The sequence below is a fragment of the Cynocephalus volans genome, chromosome 7, assembly GCF_027409185.1.
Source record: "Cynocephalus volans isolate mCynVol1 chromosome 7, mCynVol1.pri, whole genome shotgun sequence".
In the NCBI taxonomy this organism is placed as follows: Eukaryota; Metazoa; Chordata; class Mammalia; order Dermoptera; family Cynocephalidae; genus Cynocephalus; species Cynocephalus volans.
Window position 1 is genome coordinate 17,052,257 of NC_084466.1, and position 25,085 is coordinate 17,077,341.

General features: G+C 41.9%; 1 protein-coding gene across 1 annotated transcript in view; it reads left to right on the forward strand.

The window, feature by feature from the left end:
- Positions 1 to 7,752: 7,752 nt before the first annotated feature.
- Positions 7,753 to 25,085, forward strand: part of DZIP1 (DAZ interacting zinc finger protein 1) — a 64,110-nt gene continuing 46,777 nt past the window's right edge. The window contains 4 exon segments of the mRNA XM_063102986.1: positions 7,753 to 7,788; positions 7,924 to 8,481; positions 16,872 to 16,956; positions 19,938 to 20,062. Of these exon segments, the coding sequence (XP_062959056.1) occupies positions 7,753 to 7,788; positions 7,924 to 8,481; positions 16,872 to 16,956; positions 19,938 to 20,062 (804 nt within the window).

Genomic DNA, 25,085 nt, shown 5'->3' on the forward strand with positions numbered 1-25,085 from the left:
ATTTTAAAAACATATTGTTAATATAGTCAGAGATAAAAGAGATATGTTGTCCACGATAAAAGGATAAAACAGAGAACAAAAATATTTTAGATATTAAAAATATTTTAACAGAATTGGAAAAAAACTCAATAGAAGAGTTGAATGATAAAGTTGAGGAAAATCTTGAGCAAAATACCAAGATGATGAAAAATAGGAAAGAAAACACAAGATGATTAAAGAACTAGTCCTGATGCTCCAAATAAGTTTCAGAAAGAGGGAACAGAGAAGATAAAATAGCCACAAAATAATCCGAGAAAATTTCCCAGAATGAAAGAAGTTGCCAGACTGAAAGGGGTTATGGAGTGCCCAGGATAATAAATACTAATAGGCCTAGACGGAGTCTCTTTGTTGTGAGATCTGAGTAAATAAAGAGAAGATTCTATCAGTTTCCAGAAAGGAAAAACATATTCAAAGGAATAGGAGTCAGAATGGCTTGTGATCTTACAGACCTAACACTGGAAACGAGAAGACAATGAAATGTTACTTTCAAAATTCCAAAGAAACATGAGTCCTAACATAGAATTGTATATACTAGGGCCCAACTAATAATTAAGAATAACGGTAAAAGAAATATAGGTTCAGACAACTCAAAAAATTTATCTCCCAAGCATCCTTTCTTAAGAAGCTGTTAGAGGATGTGCTACATCAAAATGAGAGGGTAAACCCAGGCAGAAGGACATGGGATACAGGACAGAAACAGGACACCAGCCCAATAGAGGTGTAGGAGTTCACTAGAGGATGAGGAGGCGGGTTGGTCTCCAAGGCAACCAGAGCTGATTGTAGTAGGTGATTCCACAGACAGACGAGTTGAGGGGTGTCATCACCAAGAAGTCTGCTGCCAGTCTGTCGTTTAGGTTTTGTTTTTTTTTTAATTGTGGTGAAATTAATATAACGAGGTGAAACACAACATAAAATTAGCCATTTTAAAGTGAACAATTCAATGGCATTTATTACAGTCACAAACCTCTATCTAGTCCTAAAACATTTTCATCACCCCTGAAAGAAAACCCTGTACCCATTAAGCAGTTAATCCCCTGTCCTCCCAGCCCACAGCCCCTGGCAACCACCAACCTGTGTTCTGTGTAAGTAGTGAGTTTGAGCATTTTAGTGCTGATCAAGAAAAAAGACATGACCACGAGGTGGCAGTAGCACACAATTAGCTTTATTTGGGCCCAGCTTTGACAGGATTGCCCATCCAGTGAGGGAAAATCTCTTGCAGCAGGACACCTTCTAGAGAGGGCAGCATGGAGACCACCAACCAGAAGGGGAGGAGGGCAAGGGAAAGTCACCCAGCAACGAAATAGAGAGTCTGTGGGTCAGAGAGCTCCCGAGTACAGCAGTGGCTTGGGGTCTTTGATAGTCCCAGGAGTTGTCTTATCAATGGCTTGTAAATGCTGAATGCAGTTGTGTGAAGTATGCAAAGCAGGCAGTCTCTAAATGGCTAAAAATACGCTTATTTGTGTTATATTTAAAGCAATTGGACGTGTAAACATTTGATTTTGGCACCTGTGAGCTTTTGAGCTAAAGGTCCTACATACTGTGAAAAAGTAAAAAACATAAGGGCCAATGCACAGGGTCATCTCTGGGGCTCGTTTATTTAACAGTCTCTATGGATTTACTAATTCTGGAAATTTCATAGAAATGGGAGCACACAATACTTGATCTTTTGCATCTGACTTTGTTCACTTAGCATAATGTCTCCAAGGTTCATCCATATTGTAGCATGTGTCAGAATTTCATTCCTTTCAAAGACTAGACAATACCACCGTTCATTTACTTACTCATCCATTGGTGGACATTTGGGTTGTTTCCACCTTTTGGCTATTGTGAATACGCATGTTCAAGTATTTGAGTATCATCTTCTTAACTAGAGAACAGAAAACATGGTTCGTATTTGTCCTTGGCTTATCTAGACCAAGGATGTGGTTCCTGCCCTCCCCTCTAGGTCCTCCTGCCTGGACCAGCTGAGGGCACTCATTCATCCCACAGAGGAGTTGTGCTTTGACCATCTCCTAAGAGCTTGCTGTAGGCCATGGTGAACTTAAAACCACAAAACACAGAGAAGCCTCCTCCCCACTCAGCCACCCCATCATATTTCTGTGGCATTAGCAGTCTACTGCCCTGATTTGGACAGTTCCATGACTAGGACTCACTCATGCTAACATCCTCAGAAAGGCTCTTATAAATTCTCAGAGAATCTGACCCCAGCTATGACCCTGCTCTAACATACGCTGGGTGTATTAGTCCATTTTTGTTGCTTGTAACAAAATACCTGAAACTGGGTGATTTATAAAGAAAAACAAAATTTATTGCTTATAGTTTCTGAGGCTGGGACGTCCAAAGTCCATCTGGTGGTGGCGTCAGCGACCTGGAGGCCTCACATTGCAAGACGGTGGAAGCAGAGAGAGCAGAGAGAGACAGACTCCTCTTCTTTTAAAGCCCTCAGAACCACGCCCCTGACCACCATTTTTAATCCACTCACTACTGCACAGTCCTATAATCTAATTACCTCTTCAAGGCCCCACCTTTCAATTATCATAATAGGATTTCCCACCTTCTTAACAGTCACAGTGGGGGATAATACATAAAACTTGGGGGACACAATTTAAGCTTCAGGGAGTTTTGGGGGGATATAGGTCAATCCACTACAGAAAGGCTCTTATAAATTCTCAGAGAATCTGGCCCCAGCTATGACCCTGCTCTAACATATGCTGGGCCTGGCTCAAAATTGCTAATGGAGGCTTGGACTGTTTGTGCAGGAAATTCTGGGGTTCTAGATAGCTAGAGCATGGTCTAAAAGGGGATAGCACAGACTATGAGAGAGCCTGGTCCATTAGCCTCTTGGACTTTGCTAAAGGGCCTGGCCTGGGCTGAAGCCCTGTTACCTGTTTCAAGGTGGTGCTAACCAAGATACTCATCTAACTCAGCCTTACACAGCTAGGCTTGTGCTTGCTCCTTGAGAGAATGTTCAGAGAGAGAGATACATAGTGTGTGAACTATAAGGAAAAGCAAGGCAGTGATTAACTTAAAGTGGGACAATAGTTACGTGTGGGAATATGGAGAGGGATGTGAGTGTAGAGGTGCAGAGGGTTGTTTCCAAAATGCTGAGAATGTTTTATTTCTTAACCTGGGGGTGGATATACAAGGGTTGATTTTGTTATTACTATTTAAGCTGTACATATACATTGTATATATATTATACAAAATATAAAACAAAGATTAGATATCCAAAGTGGGAAAAGGAGGCAAAATAATTACATAATAGGTATTGAATCAGATAATACTTGTACATGTAATATCTGCCCTTCTTATCACCTTCACATTAAGGACATTACCCAAGTTATAAAAAAGAAGGACAGAAATTAAACGTATATTCTGATTTGTTACTTATTACATAATTATTTTGCCTCATATTCCCACTTTGGATATCTAATCTTAGTTTTACTCCTATAAGACCTGGTAGCGTTTAATAATAAATAAATACCGTGTTAACCACTGAATGTAATTGCCTGCTCTAGTGTAATTTTCATTTTCTCAAACTTGGTATTTTTCAAATTAGAGAAATAGAAACAAAAAATTGAAATAAATTCAGCTACAATGCTTGTATTCACTGTACAAAATGATCAATGTTCACCTGTATTTTTATTTCCCTTTGTAGGATAATTTCTGTTTTCAAAAAACGAATACTTATTTCAGAACTTATTATCTTAGGTTCTCATTGTCTGCTGAAGGAGGAAGATACCTCAGTAATATAAAAAAAAGTTTGATGTGGTAATTGGTATAAGAGGCTTGTGTAAAGGATTAAGAAAATGTGACAGCTGCTAGGCTGTGCCAAAATCAATCAGTTCATCTTATTTATTCTAATTCTACATCTGTGGGGTAATATACTGACAGTGGGGAATGGGGAATACACATAACTCAAGTGGTATAATATCAAATAATATTAATTAAGCAACCAACCTACACACACCTACACACACACACAGCTATAGAGAATAGATTTTGCAAAGCAATGGCCCTGTTTACCTCGTATTGCCTCAAATTTCTACTTAGAAATCTTTACCCATAGTACCGAGAATATTTTTATGGAGATCTTGAATTTTCTTTCAAATTCAAAGCATTTAAAAATTAGACAGGGCTGAGCCCGTGGCGCACTCGGGAGAGTGCGGCGCTGGGAGCCCAGCCACGCTCCTGCCGCGGGTTCGGATCCTATATAGGAATGGCCAGGGTGCACTCACTGGCTGAGTGCCGGTCACGAAAAAGACAAAAAAAAAAAAAAAAAAAAAAAAATTATACAAATTTAAAATCCCATCAGGTTACCCTAAGCCTCATGATTTCAAGTAAAACTCAAACAAGGAATTCAACATAAATACTTCTGAGCTATTACTATGTTATGGTACAAGGTTGATTCGGTTAGGGAGAAGCACAATGAAAGACGCTTTTACAGGGACATGTTTTCCAGTAAAAATTCTGCGGCTACTCTTTTCTAGTTTAAAAGCGATTTTTTGCTACAGTACACACTAAGATTTTGCAAAAGATGCAAATTTTTCGATCAGGGTCAACCTCCTGGTTGCTAAAATGGTATATATGTGTACTTTCTGGATTACTCTTTATTAAAAAATACTGAATTTTGCCCCATGGTCAGACCACGTGTTCCAATTTTAGGTTAAGGAAATAGTCACACTACTCGTGGACCATGACCCTCCCCCAACTCCCACTGACTAGCTTCCTACCAACAGAAATACATGCCTTTCATCCTAAAGTGGGTATGACGGAAAGTGACGCGGAAACCGAGGTGGGTTTAAATCCTAGAATGCTAATCTGGTTTTCCACGTCACTCAAACGCAGAACTGCGTTAGAGAGCCTCTACAAGGTCGGTCCCTTGCATCTGCACACCTCTGCGATTAAAAGGTATCTCTCCTTGGAAGAGAATTCTCATAAAGCCCCTGTGGGAAATTATCTAGCTGACAGCCAGGCCAACCAGAGGGTAGGAACGAATCTGGTTTCTCTTTGAAAAGCCTTCCCGGGGCTAGCATGCAGCGCCAGCAACAGAGCGCGCCCGGCACCACGTGTCTGCATCAGCTGCCGGATTGGCGGAGCGCATTTTAGCGCTGCGGTCTAGACGCGCGCGGTCCCGCCCAGCTGCAGAGGAGCCTGGCAGCGGAGAGAAGAGGCCGGAGGGGGATCGCGCCGGGGAGGGGGGCGGGTGGGGGGTGGGGGACTCATAGGCTCCCGCGGCCCAGAGCCTGGGAGGGCCCGGAGCGTCGCCGAGACGACCCGCCTTGCCACAACTTGCCCAGGCGAGAAGAAGGAGTCGGCCAGCCTGTCTCAGCTTGGCTGCTTCTCGGCCTCCGCGGGCCCCGCCTGCTCTAGCAGCACCCCTGGGGTCTGAGTCCCCTGTGTCGCCCCCGTCCGCCTGCAGCGCCCGGCGCCCGCCCAGGAGCGCGCAGCTGGGGTGAGCCGAGGCCGAGGATGCTCCAGGCGCCCGCGGGAGCCCGCGGTGGACGGGGCATCTCGGCGTCCGCGCAGCCGGGCCCTCCTCCCGCCTCTCCCGGCTGCGAGCCGAGCCGCCGCAGCCCCTGCTCTCCGTTTGCCAACTGCGGAGGGGCGCCGAGACCCCACCCGAGCCAGCGTCCCTAGGCCTTTGTCTTGCGCTTTCGGCGGGTCGGCCGAGCCGAGCGCCGGGACTGGAGGCGCCGTGCCCGGGTGGGGGCCCTGCCTTGGGATGGGGGGGCGGAGGGAGCGGGAAAGCATGCCCCTTCTTTCCTGTTCCGGCCATCTTGTGACCCAGATCCGATCAAGGGGGCAAAGGTGGCCAGCAGCGCGGTGTCCCAGGCTGGAGTGGTGGCGGCGAATGGAGATGGACGCTTCTGACCCGCGCGCCCCATCGCCCTGACCGCAGCGTGGGGGGCGACTTCATCTCCGAGGCCCTTGGCCCGGAGCATGGATTAATCCTTCTAAAAGTCCCGAGGCATGGAAAATAGGAGGGATAAGGGGCTGAGATCTGGTATTTCCTCGGCTAAGATCCTGGTTCATTCGATCGTTCTTTATTCACGTGCTCATTCTGCAAATTCTAACACCCTCTTCGTGCCGTCCTGTGCTAGGTGCTGGGGATATATCGGTGGGCGAGAGAAACCACGGTCCTTGTACCCGCTGATCCTGTAGCCTAGTGGATGGAGCCCAGAGTGCACAGACCTGCCAGGTTGGTATCCTGATGCTCTTAAGTGGATGGGGGAAACTCAGGCCTAGCGCTGACAAATTTCTTCTAGATCAGGCAGCAAGTAAATGGAAAAAATCAAACTGTGAACCTATCTAGTCTTTAGGACTTTTATGCCGTGCTGCAGTGAATCGTTAACAGTTCTTTTTCTCTAAAGACCCACTAAAAATTATTTGGATGTACGGTTTATTATGAAGCCATATGAAGTGCATGTTTTATTTCCTAGATGCTTTTGTATGGGTTTATTTCTAGTTCACAATATCTGGAAAGTGCTAAAAATATTTGATATTACAACTTTGCTTCCAGTTACTCTGAATTGTATTTTCCTTTCTTCTATTACATATTTGGTTGCTAGGAAAGAAAAAATTTTTCCTGATGGTTGGTCCAAGCAGGGACTCCCCGGTGGATTGAGGAACGTCTGGCTTTTCCTCAGCTCATTGATCTCTGTGGTGACCACTGGCTGCCCCCAGAAGACCCGAAGAATGAGAGGGTTGAGGTCTACCAGTTGCTGCTAGAAATATTTTTTTGCCTCCCCAGAAGACAGAATGCAGCTCCGACATAGATTTGTAAGGTACCTATGGCCCTGTAAAATTTGATGGTAAAGCTGATGCTTAAAATTCCCCTCCATCTGTTTTTACCTTCAGGATTTTGAGAATATATCCCTTTAGAAAGACTATTACATATCTTGGGAGTTCTTTGGTTTGTACTTTTATCAAAATGCTATATTTAGGCTGCCAACCCATAGAGGAAGAAAGACTCTTTTTAAAAAGGAGTTTTTACAACCACATTGTATATCGACAAATAAAATAAAAAATAAAAAGTATCTTGGATGTAAGAAATTTAGAAAGCCTGCCATCAAGTATGATTAACTAAAAGTTTGATTTTTAAAACAACTTTATTGAGGTATAATATTAAAAAACGCACCTTGATTGTAAGTGTACATACAATTTAATGAATTTTGACAAATGTATATATCCGGGTAATCAACGCTGCAATCAAAATGTAGAACATTTTATTGCTTAGTGTTTTCTAAGTTGTGTTTAAGAGGAGGATGAATATAGGTATTTTTAATCTCAAAACCTAAGGCGAGGACAGGAGCGGATAACCAGAGAATGGCAGCTAGGACCGAAAGTTCCCGGGGATGTGGCCCCCCCGTGCCTGCCTTAAGGGACAGGGAGTGTCCAGCCCCAAAGACGGGGAACCGGCGCCCAGGAGGTGCGCTCTCCGGGTGGACGGGTATGTCCCGGCGGTCCCGCCTACGAGGTCTTTTCTGGTCCCGCAGGGCCCTGGACTCACGCTGACTGCGCGCGAGCCGGCGCGCCCTTTGCTCGGGACTGGCCCGGGCGCTGCCATAGCAACGTCCTGGACGCCCAGACGTTAGGCCGCGGCTGCCGCCGCCGCCGCCACCACCACCGCCGGGACTCCGGCCTTGTCCTTCTCCCGAAGGGTGTGGCGGCGGCGGCCCGGGCCGGGTAGACGCGACCGCCCGGTCCTCGATGCAAGCGGAGGCGGCGGGTTGACTGCCCAGCATGGTAAGAGGCGGGAGGCCGGGGATACCCGCGGGCGGCCACTGGGTGGAGCTGCCGGGGCCCCGCGCGACTCCCAGCTCCCCAGCCCGCCCGCCCTGGGACCCCCGCCTCCCGTCGCGCTGTCCCTTGCTCCCGCAGCCCTTCCAGAAGCACGTGTACTACCCGCTCGCCAGCGGCCCCGACGGTCCCGACGCCCCTGCAGCCGCCGCGGGGGGCGCGGCCGCCCTGGCCTGTGCCCCGCCCGGCGTGGCTTCGGGCCCCGTGCCCTTCTTCCAGTTCCGGCCGCGGCTGGAGAACGTGGACTGGCGGCGGCTGAGCGCCATCGACGTGGATAAGGTGGCGGGGGCCGTGGACGTGCTGACGCTGCAGGAGAACATCATGAACATCACCTTCTGCAAGCTGGAGGACGAGAAGTGCCCCAAATGCCAGTCGGGGTTGGACCCGGTGCTGCTGAAGCTCATCCGCCTGGCGCAGCTGACCATCGAGTACCTGCTGCACTCGCAGGAGTTCCTCAGCTCGCAGCTGCACAGCCTGGAGGAGCGGCTGCGCCTGAGCCTCGGCGACTGCGAGCAGAGCAAGAAGCTGCTCAGCAAGCAGGCGGGGGAGATGAAGCTGCTCAAGGAGGAGTGTAAGCGCAGGAAGAGGATGATCTCCACCCAGCAGCTCATGATGGAGGCCAAGGCCAGCTATTACCAGGTGGGAGCTGCGTTGTCGGCACCATTCGTAACCTGATAAACGACTCGGTTTCCATTTGGGAGACCTTTCCTGTCGCACCGCTCTTTCTTTTCAAGGTTTGTCCTGTACATCAGAATAGCATATTTAAGCAAAAATAGTCATTTTAACCCACAGATGATATGGTTCCTTACTTTCTGCAGACGACCGGGGAATTAATAATCAAACAATTAACGTCGTCTGCACTGCTTTATTGAAGTCATCTAATTGCTGGCTGTTGAACCTGTTTCCTCCTCCTAATCGATATCATGAAAAAAAAACCATGTTAAAATTGCCCTCAAACGATGTGGAATGCTTAAATTTGTGGGGGTTTTTTCTTCATTTTTAAAAACTTTGAAATATTTTCAAAATGACAGAAGTCTCCAGAATAGTACGAAGAACTTTCATATACCTTTCACTCACATTCACCAATTATTAACCTTTGTCACATTTGCTTTATTTCCTCTATCTCTATATATGTGCTATTACTTTTGAACCATTTCTTAGTGAGTTGCCGACTCTTAAATATTTCAATATGTATATTTCCTAAGAACACGAACATTCATTTACGTAACAACAGTATTTAAAGAATTAAACATTTTTGTTTTTCTGATCTTAATCTACAACTGTTATGGGTTAGACATTGAGCCCAAGATAAATATTGCAATTCTTGAGTATAACAAATCAATGTATGTGTTTTTTATCGATTAGTTGGAGAAAGCACAAAAGGTATAAATGATGTTTGATAAAGATATCGAAGTATGTCACATATTGACAAGATTGATTTCACACACGTACTTTCTAGTCATTTTGGCTAAATATGTATGGCTTAAAAGGCCTTAGTGGACTTAGGAATAGTAGGGCTAAAGCATGCATGAATCTGGAGAATTGGGTGTAGGGCAGAGAAGATAATTCATTTAATATTGCTTAGGACTGACCCAACAGTGTTGGGAGAAGTGTACTGAAGCTAGTGGAACAGTTCTGAACAAAGAATACTGTTAGAAAGCCATTGTGTTTGGCCCTGTTTAGACAACCTTGAGGTGTAACCTACAAATGATGCTTGATGTCACTAATTGCCTATTTGTTTCATAAATGCTGTTTAAAAATTAAACATTTATAAATAGTGTGAAGATGGCTTTATCTTGTACAATGAATAGAATGGATTCCATTTTAAAAATTTTTTAAAGTTCATTATATTATAGCTTTTGACCATCTGGTGAAATATTAAAACCTGTAACATATAAAACTTTTATGTTTAAACATTTTTTTCATTCATTTAATTACCATAGAAATAGCTGTTAATAAAGATTTTTAAATACAAATATCTAAGGATAAAAAGGTAATGACTCAATTTTATCAAACAAGTGACACCTGCCAATTCTTGGCAACTTGGCAGACTCTCTGAATGACAGTATTGACTGTGTGGTGTACTCAGGTGTGACCAGGAGGAGGTAGGCATGACCAGATCACCTTTTCCTCATTAGTGTAGTACAGTACAGGTATAATCCGTCCTCTGTTAAGCGGCTTGCCATTGTCTCTTTGTGGAGTCTTTGAGCAGTGTGCATGCCTTAGGGTGACAATTCCAGGGTTAGACTATTTGGATTTGAATCCCTGGTGTTCCACTGAGCATGTCATTTAACTTCTAAACCTCAGTTTCCTCATCTTAAAATGGAGACATTAATAGTAGCTACCTTTTAGGGCTCTGAGAATTCCATGAGCTAATGCAGGTAAAGCATGATGAAGGCTCAGTAAACGGCATCTGATGCGGGGATGTTGCTTTCCATAGTGGCTTCCCAGTAGTCAGCTGTGACTACATGTGATCTTGTTGTGAATTCTCCGACCTTTCTAAGAATTCATGGAATAGTGGGGGATATAGAAAAGAAGACCAGAGGCCACAGTGCAGATGCTGTAGGAATTGGTAATTCAGGGAGGGGTGGGTGTTCAAAGTTTGACATTAAGAGCAGTTGGCACGTAAACTGGCTAGATTCCATGGTGTTATGATCATTGTAACTCCAGTTTCCTAAGATGGCGATGTTTGGCCTATAATAAGATTTATGGGAAGACAATTGATTTTGTTTAATAGTTATTTGGCTTTAGGATGCATACATGAGAGGTCTCAACAGCTGGGCAAGTCTGATGGCCATGTGTAAAGGCCAGAGTGTACCAATGATCTATCAAATTATTTTTAAACACTTAAAAACTTCAAAATGGGAGCACTGTGCTTGGCAGAGGTTTGTAACAGGACTTAGACTCATTATAAGAACTTTTGTTTACATAGCTGGAAGTCTCAGATTCCTCTCCAAGCCACTGCAACACAGGCAGACGTTAGAATCTGTCAGTGATTTTCTGTCCCTGCTTCAAGTTATTTAGCCTCTTGGTGTTGGAAATGAGTGTTGGGGAGGAGAAAAAGCATACATCTTGCAGTCATAGGGACATAGGTTAAAATATGCAACTTTCTGAGCTTTTGATTTCTTTGTGGGCAAATTGGTTGCTATGGAAATTAAATAAGATAATCATGTAACAGGGTCTAGCTCCCAGTAGGCCCAGTGGAACTGTTGGTTTCTTTATCATCTATTCTCAGCCACAGTCTTGGAGAGTTCTCAAAAAATATCTGGAGGAATAGAGAGCTTCCATCCTACTTAATTTTGGTAAAGGAATTCTAACTAATAAGTTGTATTAATTTCTTTACACTAAATGATTCTCATTTTTTAATGATTTTGGATGTAAGTTGTTTTAAGACATTTACATGTTTTACATACTAATACACATTCTTAAACCAAGTGTACTGAACGTAATTCAACATATTCTATCCTTGGTTGTCATGGAAAGAAGTATAAAATTCTTTTCTATGAATAGATAATAGCACCTCACTTTTCTTAATTTATTATGTCGCTTTTTTTCTTTTGTAATATGCTTTAAGGGATGCTCCTTCCAAACTGAAGTTTATATATCTTTTATCTTTACTTCAAATCCATATATACACATATATACACACACATTTATCATATAAACACATATATACATACCTATGTTCAAGAAAATTCAAAGAGTTTTAGAGGATAAAAATTTTAAAGCATTATTAAAAAGTCTTATAGTTATTTTATTAATGGGAAAATTTGATACTAAGTTACGTAGCATTCCTTCCTGCCTTCTTAGCCTGAAAGGGAATTATTTCTTTCTTTTTTTTTTTAAAGATGACCGGTAAGGGGATCTTAACCCTTGACTTGGTATTGTCAGCACCAAGCTCACCCAGTGAGCTAACCGGCCATCCCTATATGGGATCCGAACCCGTGGCCTTGGTGTTATCAGCACCGCACTCTCCCGAGTGAGCCACGGGCCGGCCCAAAAGGGAATTGTTTCTAAGGCAGAGTCTTTATGCAATAAATAGGATTCCTGCACTTCCTACTACTTCATTGTAAAGAATGATCTGACTTATATTAAGTTTCTAATTTTAATCCTAGTGCTGGTAAATTAGGTAGCCTTAGCTTTGGGGTCTGATGGACCTGGTTTTTAGATCCTGGCTTGCTTCCCAATCACTCTTAGCAGAGTGTTGTGAGGCCCTGATGAGGTAATCGGTATAAAGAGCCTGGCATACGGGGGGCACCCCTGATTGGGACCTATTTATACTGTTGTAATCTATAATGTGGGAGTCATCCATGCCTCTAAGCACTAACATTATAATGAAGTATAACCATGCTGGGGAAGAAGCCTCAGAAATCTGGGGATAACAAATATGTATTATATTTAGGAGTAAATAAGTATATTTTTCTTACTACTTTTGCGCATAGAAGTTACCACTTTTTAAAGCAGGGGTTGCAGAGTGGCACCCCACAGGCTGAATTTGGGACTGCAAACTTTTTTTGTTAGGCCTGTGTAGTATTTAGCTTCTTATTGGAAGACGTCTTTTGGTGGCCATGTACCCCAGTTCACCACATCTCCTCCCCTCCCATGGTGGAACACTTGCCTGTCAGGCTCCAACCTTGGAGATTCTGATTTAAGATTTAAGAGGTACGGAGTGTGTAATCTCCATTGTTAAGAGGCATACTGCACCTTTCCAATGCTAGTAGTCGAGGGAGTCAAACTCTGAGAAACGTTTTTTCTTTTTTTTCAGGAAAATGTGTGATAAATAGGCCTGTCCATGCACAAAGACGTAACCGCAAATCCCAAGAGGAAACTGGGTTCCGGATAGATTTGTTGAGGGTCTGTGTGCACTTTTAGAGTGCAGAATGTTCCTTAACTTAGAAAGAGGCTATCAGGCATTAGAAAGATGATAAAAGCCAGAGGGAGTGTGAATCATTTATTTACTGAGGGACATAGTCCACTCCCCAGCCTGTTCCTTCCTGGCCTGGCTGGTAGACAGCGCTAATATGAACCCGGAAGTGTGAGAATGCTCTTCCGGGTCAGGCCGCAGGCTCGGCTCACATGTTCCTACCTAGTCAGGAAAAGGTAATGGGAAAGGACGTTGGGCCACGTGGGTTAAAAATCCCATCTCTACTAATTTCTAAGCCACTAGGCCTTGACAAGTTGCTTAACCTCTCTGTGTCTCAGTTTCTAATCTGTGTAATGGCAATAATAATTGTACCTACCTCACAGCAGTTGTTAATGGAATGGGGGTTAAATGAGTGCACGTAAAGTGCTTAGAACAGTGCTTGGCATGTAGTTGTTAGTGTTTTAGCTAAAACCTGGGAGTGAAGGGAAAAATGTTCTGTGGCATAACAGATTCCAAAACTTATTACAAAATGTCAGCAATCGTATGACTGTCATGATCTGGGTTTTTCTTTCCCCCCGAGATAGAAAATCCAAACCCTGGACTCTTTGCCCTTGCAAAATGATTGGGCCCAGTTATGATCAGTTTTACCTGTGAAATTATGATCTCATTCATTTTCATATCACTTCTCTTTGTCTGCATTTCCCTTTGCTTCAAGAAATCACAAGAATTAGGTAGTTGAGACTGGAGAAAATTAAAGATGTCTGCTTTTTGAAGGCTTTTTTCCCCATTACTGTGTGTGGCAGGGGGTTTGTGCGGCATGTATAAGGGGGTTAGCAATGGCAATGTGTAGGGTCTTTTTTCCTCAACATTTTATTATTAAACATTTAAAAATTCAGAAAAATTAAAACAACTGTATTGTGAATATCCATATATGGAGGGTTTTTTAAAGAAAAATCTCATTCGTTTTCAAATAAAAACTAATAATAGAATACTAAAACCACATAAAAAAGTGTGCAAACTGATGTAATAAACATCATATACTTACCTCCTAGGTTTAACTTATGTTAGTATTTTGCTATATTTCTATCTTCTCTTTTTGGGAAAGTTTAAGATTTTAAAAATTATAGAAATAAATAATTTTCCTCCCTCCATTCCCAGAGGAAATCTCTGTTTGCCTGTATCCTTCCTCTTTGTGTTTTTTATGAATATTTTAAAATATTTTTATGAGCATGTATATTCATAAGACAATGTTAAGTTTGAAAACTTTCTAAAAATGATATACTTATAAATCTGTATTAGTCTGGTAGGGCTGCCATAACAAAATATCACAGATTAGGTGGTTTATGCAACAGAAATTTATTTTCTCACAGTTCTGGAGGCAAGATCAAGATTAAGGCGTCAGCAGAGTTGGTTTTTGGTGAGGCCTCCCTTCCAGTTTTGTAGATTAGCCCCTTCACTGATGTCTCTTCCTCTTACAAGATCACAAATCCTGTCAGATTAGGGCCCCACCCTTATGGCCTCATTTAACCTTAATTACCTCCATAAAGGACCCATCTCCAAATACAGTCACATTGGAGGTTGGTGCTATTCTCCACTTTTGAGTTACACTTTCCAGGTTTGTAACATTCACATTCTCTCCCCCAACCATAATGTCTTACTGGTTTTTTTATGGGGTCTATATTTACGTGCTCACCCAAAGTCCTTTTACCTCAACACCTCCATTCTTGAGTTCTTTATTTGATCCATCTCTTAATTGGTCAGATTGTCAAAATGATTTTTCTTACGCAAAGGACCCATGAGTGCTGAATTCCCCCAACTCTTTCAGGTTTGGAAGACATACTGGCTGGGTAGAAGGTTCTTAGGTCTAAGGTCAGAAGGGAAACCTTTGAATTTAGTAGATATGTTTCCCTTGTCTTCTGGCAGTAAATGTTGCTGTGAGAAGTTTGAGGCTGGCCTAAGTTTTTTCTACTTGTGAGTGATTTGTTTTTTCTGCCTGGATAGCTGAAGAGTTTTTTCTTTCTGCTTGAAGCTCAGTAGCTTAGTAGGGTATGTCTTGGGGTTGAGCATTGTGTAGCAATTTTTCCTGGAACCCAGAAAGCACTTTCTATCAGCAGACTCAGCTTTTACTTCATTTCAGGGAAATTCTCTTGTATTTAGTCTTTGAATTTGGGTTCTCTACTTCTGAGAAACCAATGATCTGTCTGTTGTGTGGCTTTTGTCAGTCAGCCCTTCATATCTGTTAGTTTCTTTCTAATTGCTTTAATCTCTGTCTCGATCTGCATGCACTTCGATCAATGATCTCAGCCTTTCTTTTAGTGAGCAATTTGGTTTTTTAACAGTGCCTCTTTTGATCTTTGCTTTTTCCAATTTATTTGTTCTGTGATGATGTTTTGTTTCTTACTTTGTTTTTCATATTTTTTTATCTTTCTTTTTTCAGCTCATTCTGTTTTTAAAAAATCATTTTGTTTTTATAGAATGCATGCTCCTCTTATGTTCTGTGGCATGAATGAAGAGATTGCGAAGAACACCTTTTTGTTTCTTTCTTGATTTATAGTCCTCCCCCCATAACCTTTAGCTTTGCATGCTGTGTGTTTTCTCTCCCTTTCTCTCTTCCTTTCTTTCCCTTCTTTCTTTCCTCCCTTCCTTCCCCCTTTTCCTCCTCCTTTTGATGGGGTAGTGTATTTGCATCCTCTCCGTCACTGTCTTGCCATTTCTCTCATCTTACCCATGTTTAGGCAGCCCTGCTGAAACATTCTGTTCTCCTTGATACAGTAGCATTATTACTGTCTGAAGGCTGGATATCCATGTCCCATTTTCTGTAGCCTGAAGGAATTGGAGGTTGGAAAGGTATTGTTAGAATACCTTCTGGCAATGTGCTGCGTTGGGCTTGGGGTGGGGCTGGGAAGTGAGGGTGGCGTGGCTTCCTCCTTTCCTTTCTCCAATGCTGTGCAAGCCCTAGAGCCTGCATTTACATCAGCATCAGTGCAGGAAGTCCCTGAAGTCCTGTGGATGAACCATAGCAGTTATCAGAGAAGGCTGAAAAGATGCTTTAAAGAACCTCTGAAATGCAGTGCTAAGAAATATGCCATAATATTAGTTTTCTGGGAAACCCAAACCTGAAATCTGGATGCAGTTAGACTCATTAAGAGTGAGGCAATACAGTGAACGGAAGAACATGTTAAATGACACAAGAGGGATGAAGTCAGTGAACTCTAGACTGAGACAAACTCTGTAGGACAAGCATTTGGTCCCTTCAGCAAAAGGATAGCAAGAAAAAAAAAAAAAAGATGAAGAGGGAACCTATAGACTAAAAAGAGAGTTAAGAGATATAATAACCAGTTTTAGGATTGGGCCTTATTTGGATTCTGATTCAAACAAATTATGAAAAAATTTTTTTTGAGACAATGTGGGAAAATTCATTTTAATAGGCTAAATATTTCCAAGCATTTGTTCAATCATGTATTAATGCTGCCCTCTGGGGATAAGCTGTGAAAAAGATAGACAGAGCCCATGCTATCAAGAAGCTGCATTTCTAACACTTAGAGGATTGGGCAGGAGACAATCCCTCTAAGTGAACAAGTAAAGCAAACAAATGTGGAAAATTAACCGGTGAGATGTACAATGATGAAAATAAGATGGTGATGATGTGACAGTGACTGGCGGGAGGATCTCCAGGGAAGACCTTGTTGAGGTAAAGCTGTCATCCCCAGTGTGGAAGGTGTTCAGTGAGTGACATCTCGAATGTCAGGGAGCAGCCAGCCATGGGGAGGTCTGGGGAAGATCAGGTGGGGAACAGAGAACACAAAGCCTCTGAGGTTGGCATGCATGAGGGACAGAAAGAAGGCTAGTGTGGCTGGAGTGTCATGAACAAGTTGGGGATGACAGAGTGGGAGCCACCAGTCTAAGAGGACCAGCATCAGGGGTTCCAGAAAGCACCAGATGGGCTACTTTCACTGTCAAGAAGTAGTTTTCATTCCCATGTGTTCAGTTTGGGAAGAACGCCTCGTGTTATATTGCTTTTCAGACATATTTTTAGTATCACTGCCCGGATCTTTCAGGGAGAAAGCCCCCAAGAAGTAGTGCTTCTAGTCCCCATATTTTAATTGCATTTGGGTGGGAGGACACTCGTTACAGACACTTGGATTTGTTGCTGTCTGCTTTTCAGTGCCATTTTTGTGACAAGGCCTTCATGAACCAAGCTTTCCTACAAAGTCACATTCAACGCCGCCACGCTGAAGATTCTCACCTTGGTAAGTCATGACCTCTATTTTCAGAGCTATTTTCTTTCTGCTCCCTTTTTCTTTTTTCAGTGAGACAAGTTCCAGTGCATTTCTCACTGAAATTTAAAAGAAAGCGTCATAGTCCTTGTTCATTTGATAAGTAAATATCGAGTCCTACAATGTGCATGCCCTGAACCGGGTGCTGGGGATACAGCTGCAGCAAACAGAGGACTCTTGGTCTTTTGAGTCTGATGTCCTAATGGAGGGGCTGATGAGGCACACCAATCAATAAAAAACTCTTTTTGTGTGGCGGCAAATGCGATGAAGACCATAGAGCAGGAGAATGGGGTGGAGAGGGACCTTGGATGTTCATTGAAGGCCTTGCTGAGGAGGCCGTATCTAATCAGAGACCACGAGGAGGAGGAGGTTCCAGCCTGGTAAAAATCTGGGAAAAGAGCATCCCAGGAAAAGGGAACACGAATTGCAAAGGGTGTGAGGGGAGGCAGGGCGGCATGTTTGAGGAATAGAGAGGAGGCTGGTGGAGTAGAGAAGGTGAGTGGTGGTGTGGGTGGGGCTGCATAGGTAGGGGCCGGGTCACAGCAGGCCTTGAAGGTCCTGGGCTGGAATGAGGATGTTTTTATAAGTGTAATGGGAAGCTACCAGAAAGTTTTAAGTAGGGGAGGGACATGGTTTAATTTGTATGTTAAAGTGACCCCCTGTAGCTGTGGATGGAGAATAGACTCTCCGGGCAACAGTGGAGCAGGTGGAGGAGAGAGGATGCTGTGAGAGCAGCCCAGGTGAGAGAAGAGGTGGCTGGGCCACGATGGGCCCAGGGCAGATGAGCAGGTAAAGATGTAAAGGACATGTTGTGAGCACAAGTCCTTTACATGGAGTCACAGAGCCTTCAGAGGTGTGACTCAGTGTTGAGAGCAAGGAGAAAGCAAAGGTGATCCTGGGTTCTTGTCCTGCATGTTTGGTGAGTGGCGGTGATGCTTACTGTGATGGAGGGCTGGGGGTGCACAGTAGTTTGAAGGAGAAAGGAGAGTTTGGGATGGCCCTGGGTACATTCACATTACACATACAATAGACATGCAAGTGGGGATGCTGGAGGTCCCCAGCTTCAGGTAGAGTTCAGGCTGGACATAGAAATCTGGGAGTCACTGGAGTAGAGCTGGGCTGGCTAAGGTCACTGAGAGGGGGAGGAGAAGATGGCAAGGCCAGTCCCCAGGCTCTCCCTACTGTAGGAGGTCAGGAAGAGCAGCGTGGAGAGCGAGAACTAGCAGGAGGGTGACCTGGGGAGTGTGTTGTCCTGGAAACCAATGGAAAAAGTATTGCAAGGAGAAGGAGGTAGTGGTCAGGTGTGGTCAGTTGTGTCATACGTTCCTGAGACACAGAGTAAGATGAAGACTGAGGATTGACTGTTGTCAAGACAGTTGTTGGTGACCTTGACAAAGCTTCAGTGGTTTGGTGAGTATAAAAGCCCGAATTGAGTGAGCTGAGCCGAGAATGGCAAGGGTGTGGTCTTATCAAATACAGACATTGATTGCAGTAATGTTTGCAGGGAAGGAAAGCAGAGATATGAGGCATCATCTGGACAGAAATGTGGGACCATTGGGACCAAGGGGAAATTTTTGTTTCATTTGATGTAGGAGATACTAAGATGTGCTTGGGTGCGCATGGGAACTAACCAGAATATGGAGGGGGTAATGAAGACACGAAAGCAGGGAGGAGACTGGCTGGTTAGCTTAGGTGGTTCGAACGCAGTGTTGTAACACCAAGGTCAAGGGTTTGGATCCCCATACTGGCCAGCTGCTAAGATAAATGAAAAATTGGGGAGGGATTCTGTGGCTTACCAAGGAACCAGGTTTCCTACTATTTAAATGTTCTTGAGAACAAAAAATGTATGGTCTCTTTCTTCACCAGCAGATCAAAGCTTTCTGCACATTGCTGCAGTAACCCACAGAAATTCTTATTTTGATCTTTAATGTTTTCAGTATCTAGTGACATGTACACTTAGCTTGTTAACTCAGTAGCCGTGTTCTCCTTCATTTGGGGCCAGTCTGTTTCCATTCCTGCCCATTTCAGGTAAATAGATTTATTTAGGAAATAACCAAACTTTCTATAGAAGCAAAATAAACATTAAATTCTATTTATAAGCCATGGACCACTGATACAATTTAGCAATATATTGGAAAAATTGGGAAGATGAGATATTTTAATTAATCTATCTTTCTTCACTGTAAAACTGACCTTCTTTCTCTTCTGTTTCAGTATCTTATTCTATCTCATACTCGTTTCAGAGAGTATTTCAGACTCTGAAATGAGTATTATTTCTTCAGGTCATCTTTGAGATTCTGACTTTCTACTTTGGTTTCCATACCTTTCATGTCTACACTCACAGACACATGTAAATCCATTCAGTCATGTGTACATCTGCATGTAAGTACATGTACATAAGTATTCTTCCCTTCACTTGTTGCTTCCTTTTACAACTTTTCAGTACCTTGTTTTTGCCCCAGTTGACAGGATGTGGCCCAAGTTTGCATTTTGAATGCCAGTCCTCTGCTTGGATGAGCACAGATGGGGGGTCCTCAGGAGAGTTTGGTGGGAGCCAGAAGGTTGGTGACCATAGAGATTTTAGTATGGTGGTGCCTGCAGTGGAAGCCGTTGCTTCTCTTCTCTGATTGAGACAGGCATCTCTAAGAAGAACCCAGAGTGCCACTGGGTCAAAGCAGCCGGGATTTTTCCTTGTCACCATGACTGCTCCCTGAACAGGGCTCTCACACTATGTCCGTGGGATAATCCAGCCTCAACACAGTGGCTGAAAGAATGTGCTGAAAATTCAGTGCCCAATAATATGAAGGGCTCCCAGTAAACATTAAAGAGCAGCAGTTGGCTCATGTGGCATGAAGCAAGTAATAATATCCCAAGTAAGAGCAGGACTGTACCCTTAAGTTTTCTGGTAAGTTTTGTAAGAGATGGTGTTTTAACAAGATTTTCTGTTGCAACAGAGTACAAGAACAAGGCACAGACCGATAAGCTCCAGAATGAGATTGACATGCTGAAGGAACAGCTGCAGCTTACCAGGTCTCAGTTAGAGGCTGCACAGCACGCCAATGCAGTCAGATTGTCGAAGGTACGCTACAGCATTCTGAAACAGTGGTATTTTCAATATAGTTAACTGTGTGTAATTCAAAGGTGCCGTGGATGCCAATAAACAGAGGATGCGTAGGAGTTTGCAGAACTCGTTAAGTGTGATTGTATTTTGTATTGCCAATCTACTACTTACTATCTTACTACAGAGCACATCACTAGAAATAGAGTTCACTAGCTTTTTTTTAATTGAGATAAAGTTCACATAACATTCAATTAACTTTTTTCTTTCCTTCTTTCTTCTTTTTTTCTTAAAACAACCCATATTTATTATCTTACATTTCTGTGAGTTACAAGTCTGATACGAGTCTCACTGAGCTAAAATCAAGGTGGCAGCAGGCCCGCGTTTCCCAGTGCAGGCCATAGGAAGAGAATATTTCCTGCTTATTTGGGTTGCGGCAGAATTCAGTTTCTTAGAGTTGTAGCACTGAGGTCCCCACTTTCTTGCTGGCTTTGTGCTCAGGGATGCTGCTAATTTTCTTGTGAGGATGCCCATACTTCTCGGCTCACAGCCATCTTCCTCCATATTCAAAACCACCAAAAGTGGGTTAATTCTCTTTTTTCTCCCTCCTCATCTCTGTGACCCACATGTTAGACCTGTGCCATGCTTGCAATGTCTTGTTCAACGTTACTCAGGGGCCCAGGAGAAAAGAGGGCTCTAACGCATTTGTTCTGAATGCTGTGGATCTGAGTGGGCCACTGTGTGTACCGAGTGTGCTGTCACTGCTCCAGCACAGCACTGGCCTCAGTGCGCTTACTGGAGAAACTGAGACCATCAGAGAGCTCTTCTTGTCACTGTTGATGTAATATTGTATGCTCAGTTCTTTCTCGTTTCTCCCATGGGGATAGAAAGTGTGACTTTCTAGGGGAAACAGCAGGTCATTTCACAAAAGTGATTGAGCCCTCTGTCTTCTTCCACATAGGCTCTTTCTCCCTCTTTTTTTTTGAAAATTGTAGTAACATTCATATAACATAAAATTTACCAATTTAACCACTTTTAAGTCTATAGTTCGGTAAAGTATATTCACATGGTTGTGCAATCAATCTCCAGAACTTCTTTATTTTGCAAAACTGAAATTCTGTACCCATTAAACAACAACTCTTCACTCACCCCCACCTTCAGTCCTTGGCAACCACCATTCTACTTTCTGTTTCTATGATTTTGGCTACTCTAGGTATCTCCTATAAGTGGAATCACATACTATTTGTCTTTTTATGACAGGCTTATTTTATTTCACTTAGAATAAAGTCCTCAAGATTTATTGATGTTGTAGTGTGTGTCAGAATTTTCTTTCTTTTTAAGGATGAATAATGTTCCATTGTATGCATATACCACATTTTATTTATCCATTCATCTGTCATGGGACATTTGGGTTGCTTCTACCTCTTGGTTATTGTGAATGATGCTGCTACAAACATGGGTGTACAGATATCTCTTTGGGACACAATTAACCACTTTAAAGCATACAGTTCATTGGCATTTAGCATATGTGCAATGTTCTGCAACCACCAACTCTCTAGTTTCAAAATATTTTTAACACCCAGAAAAATAACCTATACCCATTAAGTAATCACTCCTACTACCCCCATCCCCTGGTAACCACTAATCTTTTTTCCATTTCTGTGAATTTGTCTATTCTGTATTTGTACAGAAAGAATCATAATATGTGACCTTTTAAGTCTGGCTTTTTTCACTTAGCACAATGTTTTTGAGGCTCATCGAAGTTGTAGCATGTATCTGTATACTTCATTCCTTCTCATAGCTGAATAATATTCCACTATATGCATATTGTACAATTTGTTTATCCATTCATTGATTGATGGACATTTGTTTCCACCTTTTGGCTATGATGAATAATGCTGCTGTAAACATTTGTATGTAAGTTCCTATGTGGACATATGTTTTTATTTTTCTCAGGTATATACCTAACAGTGGAATTGCTGGGTCATTTGTTAATTCTATGTTTAACTTTTAGAGGAACCACCAAACTGTTTTCCACAGTGGCTGTACCATTTTGCATTTCCATGAGTAATGTATGAAAGTTCCTATTTCTCCATGTCCAATACTTGTTGTTATATTTTTCTGTTTTCGTAATTAAAGCCATTCCAGTGGGTGTGAAATAGTATCTCATTGTGGTTTTCATTTGCATTTCCTTAATACCCAATGATGTTGAACATCTTTTCATGTACTTATTGCCTATTTATATATCTTTGGAGAAATGTGTACTAAGTTCTTTGCCCATTTTTTTAACTGGGTTTGTCTTTTCATTGTTGAGTTGTAAGAATTCTTTATATATTCTAATAGTTTCAGAGCTTTAGCTCTTATATTTAGATTGATGATTCATTTTGAGTTAATTTTTTGCATATGAAGTAAATTAGGTCTAACTTTATTTTTTGCATGTGGTTACCCAGTTATCCCAGCACCATTTATGGAAGATATTAGTCTTTCCCTCATAGAATGGTCTTGACACCCTTGTTGAAAATCAGCTGGCCATAGATGTTTGGGTTTATTTCTGGACTCTCAAATTCATTCCTTTTGTTTGTATGTCTATCCTTATGCCAATACCACACTATTTTGATTACTGTAGCTTTGCAGTAAGTTTTGAAATTGGAAAATGTAAGTCCTCCAGTTTTGTTCTTTTTCAATATTGTTTTGGTTATTCAGGTTCTCTTCAGTTCCATGTGAATTTGAGGATTCACTTTGCCATTTCTACAAAAAAGGCTATTAGAATGGGATTACACTGAATTTATTGATTGCCTTGGAGACTTGCCATTTTAACAATAATGTCTTCCAATCCATGGACATGGGATGTCTTTCCATTTAGTCAGGCGTTCTTTAATATCTTTCAACAGTGTTTTATAATTTTTAGAGTACAAGTCTTTTACCTTTTTGACTACATTTATTCATAGATATTTTATTCTTTTGGATGTTATTGTAAATGGAATTGTTTTCTTAATTTCCTTTAGGATTGTTTCTTGCTGGTATATAAAAACATAACTGATTTTTGCATGGTGACCTTGTACTCTGCAACTTTGCTGAATATACTTCTCTGTAGTTATTTTGAGAATTCTATGTGATTATCTATACAGAGGATCATGTCCTCTGCAAATAGAGATAGTTTTGCTTCTTCCTTTCCAATTTGGATGCTTTTTATTTCTTTTTCATGCCTAATTGTTCTGGGTAAGACCTCTAGTACAGTGTTGAATAGCAGCGATGAAAGCAGTGAATGTGATCCAGTAATACCTTGTCTGGCCAGTAAGGGAATCCAAGCCCTTGACTTTGGTGTTATAACACTGTGCCCTAACCAATGTTGTCTTGTTCTTGGTCGTGGGGGGGAAGGTTTCAGTCTTTCACCATTGTTTATGATGTTAGCTGTGGGTTTTTCTTAAGTGCCTTTTATCATGTTGAAGAATTTGTCTTCTATTCCTATTTGACTAGATGTTTTTATCATCTAAAAAGTTGTTGAATATTGTCAAATGCTTTATGTGTGTCTATTGAGATGATTATGTGATTTTTTTCCCCCTTCATTCTGTTAATGTGCTGTATTACACAGATTGATTTTCTTCTGTTAAATCAGTCTTGTTCTCCTGGGATAAATACCCCTTGTTCATGGTGTATAATCCTTCTAATGTGCTATTGGATTTGGTTTGTTGAGAATTTTTATGTCTGTGTTCATAAGGCTTATTGGCCTGCGGTTTTCTTTTCTTGTGGTATCTTTGTCGCCTTTGATATCAAGGTAGAGCAGGCCTGATACAATGTTTTAGGGAGTATTACCTTCTCGTTACTTTTTTGAAAAGTTTGAGTAGGATTGGTCTTAATTTTTCTTTAAATGTTTGGTAGAATTCACCTGTGACACGCCATTCTTTGTTGGGAGGTTTTTGATTACTGATTGTTAACAGTCTGTTGAGGTTTTCTTTTTCTTCTGGAATCACTTTTGATAATTTGTATGTTTCTAGGAATTTGTCCATTTCATCTAGGTGTCTAATTTTTTGTCTTACAATTGTTCATTGTATTCTCCTATAGTCATTTTAATTTTTCTAAGTTCCATGGTAATGCTCCTACTTTTATTCCTTAGGCTAGCTAAAGAGTAGTCAATTTTGTTGATCTTTTCAAAGAACTAACTTTTGGTTTCACTGATTTTCTCTATTGCTTTCCTCTTCTCTATTTTGTTTATCTTTGTTCTAAATATTCATAATTTTCTTCCTTTTGCTGGCTTTGGATTTAGTTTGCTCACCTTTCTCTAGTTTCCTAAGGTATAATGTTAGGTTGTTGATTTGAGATCTTCTTTTTAAGTGTGGGCTTTTACAGCTATAACTTTCCCTCTGACAACTGATTTGGCTGTATCTCATAAGTTTTGGTATGTTGTGTCTACATTTTCATTCACCTCAAAGTATTTTCTATCCTTTTCATTTTGTCAGCTGGCCGGTACAGGGATAGAACCCTGGACCATGGTGTTATCAGCACCATGCTCTAACCAACTGAGCTAACCAGCCAGCCAATTCAAGGTATTTTAATTTCTGTAGTGGATTTTTTTTTTTGAGTCATTGGTTTAAGAGTAAGTTGTTTAAGTTCCATTAATTTCCATGTATTTGCTAATTTTCTAGCTTTCCTTTTGTTATTGATTTCTGACTTCATTCTATTATGATTGGAGAAGATTCTTTGCATGATTTTGATTTTTTTTAAAATTTGAAAAACATTTTATGGCCTAACATATGGTCTCTCCTGGTGAATGATCCACATGCATTTAAGAAGAATGCATACTCTGCTGTTGTTGGGTACAGTGTTCTGAATGTATCTGTCAGATCTAGTTGGCATGTAGTGTTGTTTAAGGCCCCAATTTAGTTTAAAAAAAAGCCTGAAGGTCATCGAGAAATCATGTGCTGATGGACTAGACCTTGAATATAGCCCATATAAATCTGAATTTGTGTGTTCTTTTTGGGGGGAATGGGGCTACTATCCAAATTGATATAGTGTCAAGAAAGATTCTTCTACTGCTACTGCTCAA